General features: G+C 44.8%; 1 protein-coding gene across 2 annotated transcripts in view; it reads left to right on the top strand.

Annotated features, from left to right (window-relative positions):
• fbxw4 (F-box and WD repeat domain containing 4) overlaps nucleotides 1-16,199 on the top strand; it is a 118,342-nt gene that overhangs the window by 100,067 nt on the left and 2,076 nt on the right. For both annotated transcript variants that reach the window (XM_069900383.1, XM_069900382.1), the window contains one exon: nucleotides 13,483-13,623. In XM_069900383.1, the coding sequence (XP_069756484.1) occupies nucleotides 13,483-13,623 (141 nt within the window). The remainder of the gene's footprint in view (nucleotides 1-13,482; nucleotides 13,624-16,199) is intronic.

Below are 16,199 nucleotides of genomic sequence, written 5' to 3'. Positions count from 1 at the left end.
AGCCAGTGGTGTTTATTTTCACACTCTTGAGAAGAGAGTGTGTCTGGGGTATGATGGGACTTTTAGTGTATTGGCTGTCTTTCCCAGACAGTGGAGATGTAGATAGAGTCCATGGAGGGGAGGGAAATTTGTGTGATGCATTCACCACCTCCTATAACTTCTTCTGATCTTGAGCAGAGCAGCTCCCATCCCACACTGTCATGCACCCAGCAAGTCTGCTCTCGCTGGTGCCCCTGTAGAAGTTGTTGAGGGACGGGGGCACATCCCAAACCTCTGAGAAAGTAGAAGTATTGGTGCACCTTCTTGACTGTCACGTCAACATGCTTGTCCCTAGTCAAGTCATTGCAAATAATTATTCCTAACTTAGAGCTATCGACTCTTTCCACTTCAGTGCCATTAATGTGGACAGGGGTATGGACTTCCCCCTTTTCCTGAAGTCATTGATCATCTTATTGATGTTGAGAAAGAGGTTGTTATCTTGGCACCATGCCACTAGACTTTCATTCTCTTTCCTATATTCAGTCTCATTGTTATTTGATATCTGGCCCACAACTGTGGTGTGGAATTAGAAGATGGAGTTGGAATGGTATTTAGCTGTATAGTTGTGGGTGTGGAGGGAGTGTAGTTGGGGACTGAGTCCACATTTTTGAGCACTGGTGTGAAATGTGATCATGAGATGACATTTCCCAACTTCACTGATTGCAGTCTGTTAGACAGGAAGTCAAGGGTGTCGTTTCAGGGAAGCACTGAGGCCTAGATCTCAAAGTTTGGGGATGAATTTGCTGGGGTTGTGGTATTGAAGACAGAACTGTTGTCTGACATGCATGCCCTTATGGTTCAGGTCCAAGGGGAGAGCCAGGGAAATGGTGTCTGCCATGGAGGAAGTTCATGTGTTTAAAAAAAATCTTGAGTCTCTGGAATTCATTGTCAGAGTTGTGGTTAAGAAAAGTTTTGGGTTGGTGCACGGGTCAAACACAGGGTGTATAAAAGGGATGAGAACCGATTGATTGCATGTGTCAGGGAGAGGCGACCTGGGCCAAATTGGCTGTCTCTGTGTTTCTGTGTCCCTGAGCACATGCAGCAGGTTTTCATTTCACATAAAGCATGGGATGAGATCGACCAGGAAATATTAACTCAGGTGTTAAAACTTGGATTGTTTTCTGTGGAACATCATGAAAAGGAAGATTTTAAGCACCATCTTACAGGTGATGGGGTAGAGAGACAGAGACATTTAAGGAGGAAATTCTTGTGTGTTGGATCGTGCAGATGGCAGATGATTAATCTTGAGGGGAATGAAGAAGCAGTATTGGTGGAGTGCTGAAATCTTGAACAATTATTGTCTGGGGGAGGAAAGTCTCCCCACGCTCGCTGACTACGTACATTCTCCTTTTCAGCCCTGCCTCCCACTCTCCCCACCTCTTTGCTTTTCCGTTTTTAGCTCTTCATGAAGTGATGGAGAAAGACCGTGCATCGATGGCCCAAGGCATTTGTTGCCATCCCGCCTGTTTGTGTGTTTAATCACAGCATACGTTCTCTAAGTAATGCTGGTTCTGGGTTTTTTTTTTGATGTTCAAAGTGTTGACTGAGGATTCTTTCCCTTTGAATCTCTTTTATCGTGTTCCATCTCGTTTTGCACTCTTGAGTGACGTAATGAGGGATCGGCCTTTGCTCTGTTGCCCCAGTAGAGTGCTGCAGAGCAGTGCCCTGGCACAAGCCTAGAGACTGCGGCATGCTCACTCACAATATGTAAAACTATGGTCAAGCACTTGGAATAAAGTGTGCAGTTCTAGTTGCCCCATTCCAGGAAGGATGTGGAGGCTCTGTAAAGGGTTCAGAAGAGATTTACCAGGATGTTGCGTGGATCACAGTGTATGAAATTATGGGGAGAGGCTGGACAAACTTGGGTTGTTTTCTCTGGAGCGTCGTAGGCAGAGGGGAAACCCTGATGAGGGTTTATAAAATTTCGAGTGTCATTGATAGGGTGGACAGTCAGAATCTTTTCACGCACAAGAGGACATGCATATGAGGAGAGGGGGAGGAAGGTTTAAGGGAGATATGAGCAAATATTTTTTATCAGAGAGTGGTGGGTGCCTGGTATGGGCTACCTCATGTATACAATAGTAGTATTTAAGAGGCTTCTAGATGTATTCATGAATATGCAGGGAATGGATGGATATGGATCATATGCAGGCAGCAGAATTTTAGTTTCATGCAGACACGTGTGCTGAAGGGACTGTATCTGTTGTGTACTGTTCTCTGTTTTAACCTGGCACTCATCCTTCTGAGACCTGGTTTTAAGCATCGAATTATTCAGGTCAAGTCTCTCCTTCAGTCCTGTGAGAAATGGGTTTGCACCTCCTTCAATCCAGTGGATTAGATAGATAAGGCTACCACTTCTTAAGTCATTCTGCTCATTGAAGGCAGCTGACATCATAAAGGACCCCCGTCACCGTGGTCACAACCTCTTCTCACTGCCCCCTTCGAGCAGAAGGTACAGAAGCCTGAAGACCAGAACGTCTAGTTTCAAGAACAGTTTCTTTCAAGTGGCTATCAGGCTCTTGAAAACGTACTACCTTAAGTATAAACTACACAAAAAGACTTGTCTGCACTATTGGCCAGCACAGGGCCGTAGGCTGAAAGGGGCGGTTATTGTGCTGTATGTCCAAAATATATTTTTTTTTTAAATAATCAATGCTGGGGTAACTTAATGTATACTATGGGAGTTGGGTTTTTTTTACAAAGTGTGTGGCTGCAAGAATTTTAGTAGATGTATACACTGTTCAATGTGTGTGACAATAAACTCGTAATCTTTATCGCTGATCAATCTGCCCGGTTCATTCTGGTCATGAACTGCTGAGCTTACATTCCACAACAACAGTACCCAGCCCATCTTATATAATGTCTTCATCCCCGAAACATTCTAAAAGTAGCTGGGGAAAGACATGAAAGACGAGGGAATTTTCTCAATGAGAGCAGTCTCAGCCCCAAGGATTTGGGTGCATACCCTTCAGCAGACTAGAACTGAGGCATAATTTGGACTGTAGAGAATCGAGGATTATTGGAAACACACAGGGAGGTGGAGATTAGAACAGCCATCAGCATTGACTGGCAGAGTAGGTTTGAGGGACCATGACCAATTCCTGCCCATATTTTTGTCCTCGGCAAAATTTCCATGGCACCCCATCCGTGGCTGTGCTTTAAGATGTATGGTCCTGATCTCTGCAACTCCCTCTACACCTCTCCACTCCTTTCTCCTATCCCAAAGCCATCTCTGAGCAAACTCCTGATGTGGCTGCCCTTCCCTCTGAGCAAAGCAGGGCAGGAAGGGTTAAAATCTTGACTCCAGTGGGTTTTGGGTCACCTCCAACGTTGAGAATCTGCAACACAATAACACTCCACTCCAGGTTAATGTCAAGGATTAGTTGAACTACTTGACGATAAAGCTTGTCGAAGGATGCTTACAAGAGACTGTCGCTAGGGTCAGCACGCTGCTTTAGCTGGTTGCTAGGGGCAAGGTATCGAGGTGCAATGTAGTCATGCACAGTCATGGCCAAGGGGAGAATTGAAAATTGACAAAGAATTTGTTACTCTAAATAATCTTCCTTTTGGAAAGCGAGTGAGGTGCAGGCCTAACGCAGTGTGTGACCAGCTGTGATCAGAGAGTGTCGTTAGTCTCTGCACGGCCTGAGCTGGAGCGCTCCCTCAGATCTCTACCACGTCACTTCAACTAATAAGCAGCTTTTGCAAGCCATTCCCCTGGACAAAGGTGTTTATTTATTTTTTAACATTGCCTGGCCTTTTTTCTCTGCTCTACTCCAGCTTTTGGTGTGGTCTTCATCTTAATAAAGTCTGACCCTGCTGGATATGCTGGGTCAGTCAAATTAAATAGTCACCATTTTCTTTCTGCTGGTGTGCAGAGGGCTTGCTCTTGAGAATGTTTGCAAACTTTTGTCAGCTTTATTCAGTGTCACCCTGTGACTGTGTCTTCCCTCAACGTCGGGTGGAGTTTCACAATGATATTTAGAGCAATCAAAAAGCATTGCTTTACAGATATAGAACGCAGCCTTCCTCCCCACACTCCTGTCTACGCAGTCCCTTCCCTTTGCTCCATGGACATTTGTGATGCATTTCATTTCAGGCCATGGCTAGGTCTCCACTGGAGTATTACATGAGTGGGTTTAAACTACATCGGCAGGAGGGTAGGATCATATGTAGGACGGAGGCAGGTGAGAGGTTGGAAGTTGGTTAGGAACGACCAAAGGAACTGCTCATACTAACCATCTGAGACTCCTATTCACAAACCAAATTTTATTTATTTATTTATTTGTACATATGAATATAGGTCCTGCATGTGTACTGTTTGTATGGGTGTTATGTCTGGTTGTGTGTCTGCATATTTTGTTTCGTAGGGTTGCACTTGTGGAATCAGATGGCAATAAAAGTGCAGGAGAATGGGGAGTGATCTCCCAGTGGTGTTCAAAATTATGGGAGGAATAGAATACAGAGAATCCTTTGCCTAGAGTAGGGAATCAGTAACCTGAGGGGTAACTTATGCAGAAGGTGTTGTGTGGAACAGACTAATGGAGGAAGTAGTTGAGGTAGCTACTATTGCAATGTAGGGACGAGGGTGGCCTGCTTTGAATGATATCGATGCACACTGAGCACTGTTTCCATAAGTCTCAGAGCTTGATGTATAATCAAAATCATCCCAATTTCTCTTCTGAATGAAGTTACTTGGGGAATGCTGGGAACTTATTATCTCCTTCCAGTTCAAAAAGATCCCATTTATTCCACTTCTGATTTCTATGAGACAGCCAATTTTGAATCCATTCTGACATGACAGGCTTTTAATTTATTCATCAGCCTCTTCAGTTGTACCTTTACAAATGCCTTTTTGAAATCTAAATGCACCTCTATCAATGTTCGTTGTCACATCATCAGAGATTGATTTGTCGAACATACCTTTCATAAAACTGTTTTAATTATGTTCAGCTTTTCTAATTGATTTATTATTTCCATTTTGATCATTGACCCTGGCATTTTGCCAATTATAGCTGTTAAACTAACTGACTGTACTTCTGCCTTTCTTCTTTTTTGAACAAGATAGTCACATCCCCTTTCACACTGCTGATTACATGTGAGTTAACCCTCCAATTTGGTGGGTCAAATTGCAGTTTGAAATGACATAACCGGGGCAGGGTGAGTCAATTTCAACTGAGCTCTGATACATGGTGGGGGTGTGTATCAGAGCCCAGCCGAGTAAACTCACCAATTGGCTTCTGGCGGTGTGAATGGTCTACTTGACTTACCAGGTACCATTAATAACGTGCTTGAGTCAGTCTGACAGGTAAATTTCACAGCACAGCTGGCTGTGCTCTTATTTTTAATATTTTATTTACAAATTGTAAATCACAAATACAATTATTAATAATGAATTGTAAAAAAAAATACATGTGCTGTATATATATTTAGCCCTAATCGCTCCCTCCAAAAGGAGATTGTCAAAATACATACACAACTTCAAATCAAGAAATGTGAAGCTGAAAATCACCATTGGGATGGGTTATTGAGAGTTCTAAATCTTCAAACCAACATATCTTAAATATAGGCTCCATATTTCAAAAATAAATGATATTCATTACGTAAACTACAAGTTATTTTGTTCAAGTGGAATACAAGATCGTAACTCCGTATGCCATCTTTGCATTTCTAAATCATATCTGATTTACAAGTAATGGCTACACACTTCTTAGAAATAGTTAAAGCTAATCAAAAAAGTTCAATTTTATACATAGTTAATCTTAATTTAAAACCAACCGTTTTAATATTACCTGATTAAAAATAACATTGGATCAAGCGGGAGTTTTCCAAAAATATTTTCACTTGTATCCAAAAAGGTTTAACCTTAGTACATTGCCAGGTAGAATGAAAAAATGAACCTATCTCTCAACCATATCTAAAACATAAATCCGATAATGTTAATTTTTAAAAATATTTTTGAGGAGTTAACTATAATTGATGTAGAAAATTATATGGAACCAATCTTTATCTTACATTAATAATTTTCATCATATTATCTTTACATAACTGTCTTCAGTCATTCTCATCTATCTTCCTATCCAGGCTGGCTGCACTCTTGACAACCCTGGCAGCCATGCTCTGACAGCCATCCGCCCCACTGCCTGACAGCACCTCCCCACCCCGCTGTCTGACATCCCCCTCTCTGCTTTCTGAGCCCCGCTGACTGACAGCCCTCCCACCCCGCTCCCTTCCTCCTCCTTTCCCCTCCCTCCCCACTCCCTCCTCCTCTCTTCCATTCCCCCTTCCTCTTGCCCCATCCCCCCCCATTAGCCCCACACCGACCCCACTTCCCTGCACCATCCTGACAGCCCCATCGCCTACTGCGCTGTTCTTCACAAAAACCTTGTTATTCCTGATGCCAGCATAATACAAGCCACAAGAGGGCCCAGAAGCAAAATTAATGCATAGATCAATCTAGTTACTGTAAAATTCTTGGAATTGGGGCAACAGCTGCCATAGCAAGGTGCACTGTTGCACAGATATGACATCAGGCTGTCAAGGGAACACATGGTTCAAACGGCACCCAAATTCCCACACTATCCAAGCATAAACTGAGCTCCCCTCCGTGGCCACCACTTCCTCTTTGAATAACAATCATGTTACCCAGGGAAGTGGCGTGAGACTTTCCCCTCCAGAATGTTCTCCTATCACAGGAACACACTGGATGTGCAGGTATCAAACAGACACCTCCTGAGCCGCCCCAGCAGGGGAAAGTGCGGATTGTCCATTGCCTACAAGTAGCTGGGGCTTCTTGGCTACTCTCTCTGCTCTAGACAAAATACACTCACCCCTTTTGTACCTTTTCAGGCTGAACTGAACACGGAATCAGTTTCAAAATGAAATAGACCATTCTCTTAGAATGGTCCCTGCTGCAGCAAAGTTGGGTAACTCTGAAAGATTGTTTCTTCCCATTGAAAAATGATAAGTGAGCAAGTTGAGCCAAAAACAAGATAACTGGTTCTAACTCAGCACAATTATGTGCAATTGAAAAAAACAATGTCGTCAATCTAATTATGGAAGCTGAATTACACCAATCCGAAGCAGATACAAAGGCTAATTATGTTATGGCAACACGTTAGCAAAATAAACGTGAATGTTCTCACTGGAGAGGGAATAGAAGGAGTGTTTTTCGTTTTATACCAGGGAAGGAGATTTTCACTTACAGCTGATTTGGTGTGTATGAAAAAAATTATTGGCCATGAATCAATTGGCAGGATGGACAGCTGTGAAATGTAACTGTGCTGCCAGCTGGGCTGTCAGAGAGCTGTACGTAATATGTCACTTGTGATGTCACCGCTGGATGCAGGACCCCCCCCCCCCCCACCACCTTAAATTCCTGAGTTGCAGAGTTACCGGAAAATAATGCTGCAGTGTGAAAGGCTCCCAGGCTCAGCTTGCCCTGCAATTTTTCCAGTTTCCCGGAGGGTCGGCAGTGTGAAAGGGGCTATTGGATCTTTTCTATTCTTGTACCCTCCTGGAATTCAGTGAGTTACAAAAATTTCACTCTCCCTGCAGCCACTCCCTTTAAAATCCTCATGTGCAGTCCATCAGGTCCTGGTGACTTATCCACCTCTTGTCCACAGTTTCTCCAATAATCTATCCCTTGTATTTAGAAATTTTAAGTTCTATTGTATGACTTTGAATTGGACTTTAGATTTTAGTCAAAAGTTTGACAAGGTCTCACATTGTAGATTGATGTGGAAGGTTAAGGCACAAGAAATAGGAGACCAGCTAGACAATTGGCTTAGAGATTGGAGTCAGAAAGTGGTTGCAGAGGGTGGCTTTCAGCCTTAAGGCTTTCAGCCTTACTACTAAGACCTTTGTAACCTACGCAAATAATTTGGACAAAGATGTTTGTGGCAAGATAATTTTCCTGCTGACATGAAAATATGTGATACAGTGGGCAGTGGGGACACCCAAGTTTACAATGGGATCGAGATCAGACAGGGAACTGGATGAAGGAATGGCAGATGTGGTTGAATTCTGAAAAGTGAGAGGTATAAATTGAAGTAGGGCAAGTCTTTTAAAGTTTAAATGTAAAAATTTAAATGGTAACAGGCCCTTCCAGCCCACAAGCCCATGCTGTCCAATTACACCCAATTAACCTCCAACCTCTGGTACATTTTTGAAGCGTAGGTGGAAACCAAAGCACCCGGAGGAAACCCACACAGACATGGGGAGAACATAAGCGGGATTTGAACCTCTATCCCGATCACTGGTGCTGTAACAGCGTTGCGCTTAACCATTATGGTAACCAAGGCTTGCTGTGTAAACACAAGGTTCTGAAGAGCATCATGGAGCAGAGGGACCAAGGGGTGCAGATACACAGCTCTTTGAAGATGGCAGCACAGGTAGAGAGAGCAGTGAAGAGAGCGTTTGGGACGCTCGTCTTCATCAGCTGGGGCATTGAATACGAGTGTGGGGATGTCATGTTGAAAATGTACAAGATGGTGGAGAGGCCACACTTGGAATATCGTGTACAGTTTTGGTCGCTGAGCTGTAAGAAGGATCTTATAAAGTTGGAAAGGGTGCAGAAAAGGTTCACCAAGTTGTTGCCAGATTACGGGTTATCGTGAGAACGTGGAAAAACTAGACCAGTTTACTTCAAAATAGGAGGTTGAGAGGGAGGTTTAGTGAGGTGTATAAAATCATGATTGATAAGGTGAACTTCCTAGAGAAAAGGAATTTAAGATGAGAGGATATAATGTGAGGGGGCGGTGGGATTTAGAAGGGATGTGGGGACAGTTCTTTACTCAGAGGGTGGTGAGCACATGGAATAAGCTGCCCAACAATGCGGTGAAGGCTGGGACATTAGCTCCCTTTAATGAACCCTCAGATAATTCCATGGGTGGGGGGAGGTGGTGGTGGGACAAAAATAGGATGGCACGTTGCTGGGTGTGGACAAGTTGGGGCTATGGGCCTTTTCCCGTGCTCTGTGACACAAACCAACCTTTTTTTGGCTATGTGATCATCCCCCCCCCCCCCCCCACCTCACCCCCAGAACTCTGCTCAAAGTTTAGGGGCCCTTTCTCTGTGAAGCAGTCAAGTCTTGATTTCTTCCGTACTTCTCTCCTACCGACTACATAAAAAAAACATTTTAAAGTATTTATGTTACGCGAGGTGGAAAGAAAACAAGACTTTTACATAAATGTGCTGTGGCTCCGGGGGGTGGGGTGGGGGGGGGTGGGGGGCGGGCACACGTAGGGCCCTGTTGAGAATGGCTGCTTAGACTCCTGTCATGGGGATATTTGCAGAATCTTCCATGGTGGAGACTGATGAAAAAGATTTATTCAACAAATTTCCTCTTCCTATTTTTATATGACATAAGTTTTCTTTCAAAATTAATTTCCTCTCTTATGAGCATTTCAGTCTTCTGCTGGAGGCTCCTAGAAATGTCCCACTCCTCTGGCCTACCACCAGTCCTTGCCTCTTTGGGATACGCTACTTGTCAATGTTTCTCACGCAGTCCTGCTCTTTAATTGGGATAAACGTGCTGAGCATTAGCGACCAGCTGTTTGAAGATCTGCCACTGTCCTTACAGACAGCTAGTGTGCCCAATCCACCTGGACAACTCGTTCAAGCCATTATAATTGCCTGTATTTAAACTGAAGGCGCTGCCTATGGAACTGTGGTGTTTATCTTCAATCTGCACTTGCAATTATTTCACACTGTGATTATGCCTCCCTCACAGATCTTTAACCACAAGGCCCTTCATTAATTCTTCCTCAAGACACAAGACCAGATCTAAAGTAGCCTATTCCCAAGTGGAATCCACGGTGTACTGTTCTAAAAAGCAATCCCTAATGCCTTCCACACATACTTTTTTTGCATTGCATGAAAGAGTTATAAATCATTGGTTGGCCCTCAGTTTTGTGCCTGGTTGTGGGCCCCTGCCACAGCAAGGATGTCAGTTAGGGCTTTGGGGAGGGAGCAGAGGAGATCCCATCATTGAGGTCCTTCAGTTGCTTAGAGAGACTGGAGCAACTGGTTGACTCCAAGATTTCCTAAAAATGTTGAAAATCATCAAAGTTCTTGCCAGAGTAAAGAGGAAAAGAGGGTTTCCAGTGGTGGAGGAGAGGGAAGAGGGAGAACGAGAATCCTAATGAGAAAATGAGGCAGAAACATGATGTGGAGATCTGGAAGGCACTGCATGAGAGGATGGTGGCAGCAGATTTGATCGCGATTTTCAAAGGAGAATTGGATAAATACTTGAAAATTTTGCAAAAGGGCAGAGGAGTGTGAATAGCTAGGATGGAATTGCAAGGTTGTAATCATTACAGAGACTTGGTGCAAGGGGACAAGTTGGCAGCTGAATATTTCTTAGTTTGGTTGTTTTAGATGGGAGAGGGAGGTAAAAGTGGTGAGGAGTTGCACCTGCCAATGAAGGAGAGTGTCAGAGGAGATGTAAAGGTGGGCTTATCTCCTAAGGTAGTGTAAGTAGAGATGAGAAATAAATGATGCAAATTTGGTGGAGTTGTGGATAGTGTAGATGTCTATCATAGATCTTGAAAGTGGCTACACAAGTAGAGAATGTTCAAGAAGACTTGTGGTGTTCATCGGGTGGGGCATTGAGTACAAAAATAAGGAAGTCATGTTTGCAGCTATATAAAAACATCGGTTAGGCTACATTTGGAGTATTGGGTGCAACCCCTATTATAGGAAGAATGTGGAGGTTTGGAAATGGGATAGAAGAGATTTACCAAGATGTTGTCTGGATGAGAGGGTATGAGCTATGGGGAAAGATTGGCCAAACCTGGGTTGTTGACTCTGGAATGCAGGAGGGTGAGGGTAGATATATATAATCATGAGAGACCTTGACAGCGTGAGCTTAGTGTCTCCAGGGTATAAAGGTCACACCCTAGAGGGTATGCATTTACAGTGAGGGGGGGGAGTTTAAAAGGAGCTGTGGGGCAAACTGTTTACACCCAGTGTGGTGGGTGCCTGGAACAGGCTGGCAGATTTGGAGGTGGAAGCAGATACAATAGTGGTGTTTAAGAGGTTCTAGACAGACACATAAACATGAAAGAGATGGAAGGATATGGATCATGGGCCAGTAGCAGAGTTTCAGTTTAATATGGGATCGTGTTTGGCATAGACAAGTGGGCTGAAGGGACTGTTCCTCTGCTGGACTGGTCTCTGCTTTACCCACCAGCTTCAGCTGTGATTCAGTTAGTCTTTAAATCATTGTCAAACACCAGGGTGCAGTAATAAAGTTGTTTTTTGAGCAGCCCAGCTAAACATCTTAAACATAGTACAACATGTAAGACCCAGTACAAAAGTTCCAGTTAGGACGGAGCAAAGGCAGCATAATTTTATTGGTGTCAAGTTCATCCAGGAGTCTGATTACGGCAGGAAAAGAACTGTCCTTAAAGCTAGGGTGCGTGATCTCACACTTGATGAACCTTTTCTTCCTGATGTGAGGGAATGAAAAGAGAGTGACTGTGGAGACAGAGTCATTTCAGAGGATGGGGTGTAATGGAAGGGAGAAAAGGGGTGTGCGCGTGACGGAGGGGTGTGCGCGTGACGGAGGGGTGTGCGCGTGACGGAGGGGTGTGCGCGTGACGGAGGGGTGTGCGCGTGACAGAGGGGTGTGCGCGTGACGGAGGGGTGTGCGCGTGACGGAGGGGTGTGCGCGTGACGGAGGGGTGTGCGCGTGACGGAGGGGAGGGAGGGATTGCATGACAGAGGGAAGTGAGCTTGGTAATGCAGGGAGAGGGGTGTGTGAGGGTCTAAGCCATGTTCACGACCCTCTGCAGTTTCATGTGGTCTCGGATGGAGCAGTTCCTGTCCCACACAGTGACGCATTCTGACAGGATTCTTTCTATGGTGCACCTGTAGAAGTTGTTAGCTCTCATCAGCAAGGTATTGCAATTAATTCCCACTCTTATCCTGGGAGCCTATGGTACAGAGGGAATCACCTCAGGCCATAGTAACCGAGGAACTGACTCTTACATGGAGCGAAACACAAAAGTGCAGCCACTGTGGTTGTAGTAGAAACACACAGAAATCCAGTGGAACTCAGCAGGTCTCGCAGCATTCATAGGATGTAAAGATGTATATCCAATATTTGAATTTCAAGATATGAAGAAGAGATCAGGCTCAAAACACAAGACCATAAGATGTGAGCAGTAGCCCCACAGCCCAACCTTCTCCCCATAACCTTTGATGCCCTGGCTAATCAAGAACTTGCCTCATTGGTTATCTATCTCTATCCCAATGGACACTATGAGACCTGCTGAGTTCCTCCAGCATCACTATGTTTTCACTGACCCTGTATTGAAACGTTACACAGATGCTCCCCAGCCCTCTTGGCTGCCATGATCCCACAGCAACTGTTGTGAGGAGACCAAACCAACTCTTGCCACTGTCCATGCCTTTGTTTGTCCCTCAACTCACATCATAGAAACGAGAGTCAGTGAGAAATGGAGTTGGCGTGACAGATCGATCATTTTTCATCAAATCCACAAGAGGATCAGGTTTTTTTGGTGGTGTTAGTGGGCACAAATTAACTCATGGTTCCGACATTTCCAGTGTTGACTGTTCTCAGAAACCCTTCCCCTGCCATTAAATACTCTTCCACAAAATCTTGTGCAGCATGCCTCACTTCGAGGCTTGTGTGAAATTTTGGTTCCCCACTTACAGGAAGGATGTGGAGGCTTTGGAAAGGCTATACATGAGGTTTACCAGTATGTTGCCTGGATTAGAGGGTATGAGCTATGGGGAGAGGTGGTTAAACCTGGGTTATTTTCTCCGAAGTGACAAAGGCTGAGAGGAAACCTGATCAAGTTTTATAAGGGGCATAGATACAGTAGACCATTAGAATCTTTTTCCCAGGATAAAAATTTCACATTCTAGAGGAGGTGCATTTAAAGTGAGGAGGGGCTCTCTTATTACGCAGAAAGTGGTGGGTGCCTGGAACAGGCTGCCAGGAGTAGTGGTGGAAGCAGATACTTGTACAGTCGTAATGTTTAAGAGATTTCGAGACAGACTCATGAATATGAAGGGAAAAGTAAAATGCTGGAGAAACGCCCACGTCTGTTGACCTTTTGTCCATTCCTCAATGAAGGGCTCAAGCCTGAAACATTGGTTGTGTATCTTTATCTTTGCTCTATAAAGTACACTGTTTGACCTGCTGAGTTTCTCCAGCATTATGTTTTTACTTCAACTGCGGTGTCTGCAGATTTTGGTGTTTTACTTATGAATATGGAGGGATATGGATCAGAGTTTTAATGTGGGCATTGTGTTCAGCACAGACACATACATGGGCCAAAGGGCTGTGTGCTGGACTGTTCTCTGTAAATCAACTGGGGCATCCCAAGGCCACCAAAATGTGTGAATTTCTTGGTAGGAGTCAAAACTCTTCCTCAACACAAAAATCAATACGTCTGTGATTGCTTTCAGTGGACGGCTGGTGTCCAGCCTGGGGTTGGACTTTCGAAGAGGAGCTGGGGTCCTGGACATCCTGTATGAGAGTCCCTCTGTCGTGCTGACCTGTGGCTATGATGCCTATATAAGGCAGTGGGATGTACGAGCCAGCACAAGGTAAGTCGGGCTTTCTGTGTCCCTAATCTCCCTGCTCCTCCCCATCTGCACCCACTCATCCATGTGCTTCCTGGCCACAGGATCCTCAACGCCATTCTACAGCAGGAGTAAGTTGTTGTATCCAGGAAACGGCGCTCAAGTAGGCAGAGCAAGCTGGCACACACAGCAGGAGGGAGAGTGTGTATGATGGGGGCAGTGGTGGGGTAAGGAATGTGATGTGGGGCAGTGAGGAGCATTTTAGTAATCTGTTTAAACTGGAAGAGAAGACTTTGTCACTCAGATTACAGGTTCTCAAACATTTTTATGCATCTCGCTGACCAGAGAGAAAGGAACTGTAAACAGTGAAAGATGTCAGAATTCACTTGGAGATGAGTTCACCTTCACACCTGTGCAGACCAGTAAGGGGCTCGGTGGCTGAAGGACTCACGCATTGCTGGTGACCTGCAGTGGAAGGATTCACACGGGCTACTGGAGACTGACTCATGGGAACCAGGTATCGGATTCGGGATTCCAGAGTGTACTGAAGGATTTCCGATCGTGTCAGAGGTTTGGATCTGGAGCTTGGGTTGCCAATGGATCAAACAGAAGTCTATGCGGCTGCGGAGCTGCAGGAGCACTGAAGACGAATCCATGGACACTCAGCGTCTCTGATGGGACTCTCTTTCTCCTATTGTTAGGGGTGCTGGGCAATTCTCATGGCAACTCTTTGTTTGCCTTATAGCAGACAAAAGTTAAAGAACATGAAGTATGTTACATTTTTCATGTATTATTACGTGACAATAAAAGGAACATTGTCGTCGCTTTGGGGAACACAGGTTGTAACGGGAGACTAGTGCTGAATGATTGTCCTGTGGGGCACTGCTGCCATCTGGTGGTAGTGCAGGAACAGAGGGAAAGTCATTCATTGAGGTCATGCATGTACCTTGTGTGAGGGCAGGATTAGATGAAGGCTGAAGAGTAAACTACTTGCCTTGGAACACAGAAGCTTGCAAAAAGTGGCAACTCTAGCCTAGTCCATCTTAGGTACTAACCTCCCATCCATTAAAGACATCTACGCTGCCTCAAGAAGAGAGCCAATATCACAAAGGAGCCCCATCACCTTGGTCACAACTTATTGTTACTGCTCCCTTCAGGCAGAAGGTTCAGAAGATTGGCATGAAAGCTAACATGCAGGGGCTTCAGGCAGTGATCAAGGCCAATGCTGCCAGCCTCTGCTGCAAGAGGACTTGACTTCAAGGGCACAGATGTCTTACTGTGGTAACGTCGTACCCTGCTGAAGCCACACCTGGAACACTACCGAATGGCGTGTTTACTACAGGATGACAGTAGCAGAGATTCACTGAGCTGCTTCCTGCAATACAGGCAGATGGAGCAAACCGAGCAAACTCCTGATCTCTGGAGTTCAGAAGGAAAATTGATATTGAAAAATAACAAAATACTTTGAGGGCGTGGAGGAGAGATGCGGAGAGGATATTTCATTTGGCTCGAGAGTCTACAGGGAGTTAGTCTCAAAATAAGAAATAGACTAAAGTTTTTTCACAGAACAGGTGTCTCAAAGGAATCATCTCACTGGGAGGCCTGTGGGGTTTCAGTCACTGGGTGTATTCCAGAAAGTTGATGAATTTTTAGACATTCAGGACATCAGAAAATATTGGGCTAGTGCAGGAAAGGGGCACAGAGATGAAAGATGAGGCATGATCTTATTGAATGAGAGACCAGACATGATGGCTGAATGGCCTTCCCCGGTGTTTTGTCTACACTTGAGGGGGTGCTGTGCCTTTTGGATGAGACTTGAAACTCAATCCCCATCCACTCCCTCAGGTGGATGCAGACACTTTTTGGAGGGTTCTTCCTGGCCTGACGACCAGCATTCTTTCACTCAGTATCTGCTCATTGTCACGGTTCCCCTCAATGCAATCTCGTGAAAGACGGTTGACTGCAATATCCTGCATGTTGACTACATTTCAGAATTGTCTTAACTGCTAGATGTTGAGAAGGATACTTTATTTTTGGATAAAATTGCAAAATTTCCCACCATCTCAATATCCCTTGGTGCCTATTTCCTATCCTTTCAGAGGGAGAAGGGTGAAAATCCTCCTGATTTCCAGGATGAAAGTGTTGCCTTATGAGGGAAGGTTAAGATGGTTTGACCAATACCCTTCAAAATTTAGAAGAATGAGAGATAACCTTCTTTTAACATTATCAAATTCTGCAGGAAGATGACGGTGGGTGTGGGAGTCAAGGAGCTTCTCTTCAGAATAAGGGGCCAGCTATGAGAACTTTCTGCTTTGACCATCATGACCCTGGAAATCTCTACCCAGGAAGCAGAGTATTTAAAGTTGACGAAAAAACATTTTTGTGTTTTGGGGGGGGGGTGGGGGTGGGGATCCAGGGCAAGATCAGACAGAAAGTGGAGTTGATCAAATCAGTCGCTACTTGGCAAGGGGGCTCAAGGGGTTAAACTTCCAACTCCTGCTCTTGTCTCACTGTGAATATTCCCCAAACCCAGTCTCTGATCTTCATCTTCCTCCCCCATTTACTTTCCTATTTTACTCCCAATCCCTGCTGTTGTCATT

Source organism: Narcine bancroftii, chromosome 10, assembly GCF_036971445.1.
Source record: "Narcine bancroftii isolate sNarBan1 chromosome 10, sNarBan1.hap1, whole genome shotgun sequence".
NCBI classification, from domain to species: Eukaryota; Metazoa; Chordata; class Chondrichthyes; order Torpediniformes; family Narcinidae; genus Narcine; species Narcine bancroftii.
Note: the sequence above shows the minus strand (reverse complement) of the source record. Positions and strands in the feature narration are given on the sequence as shown.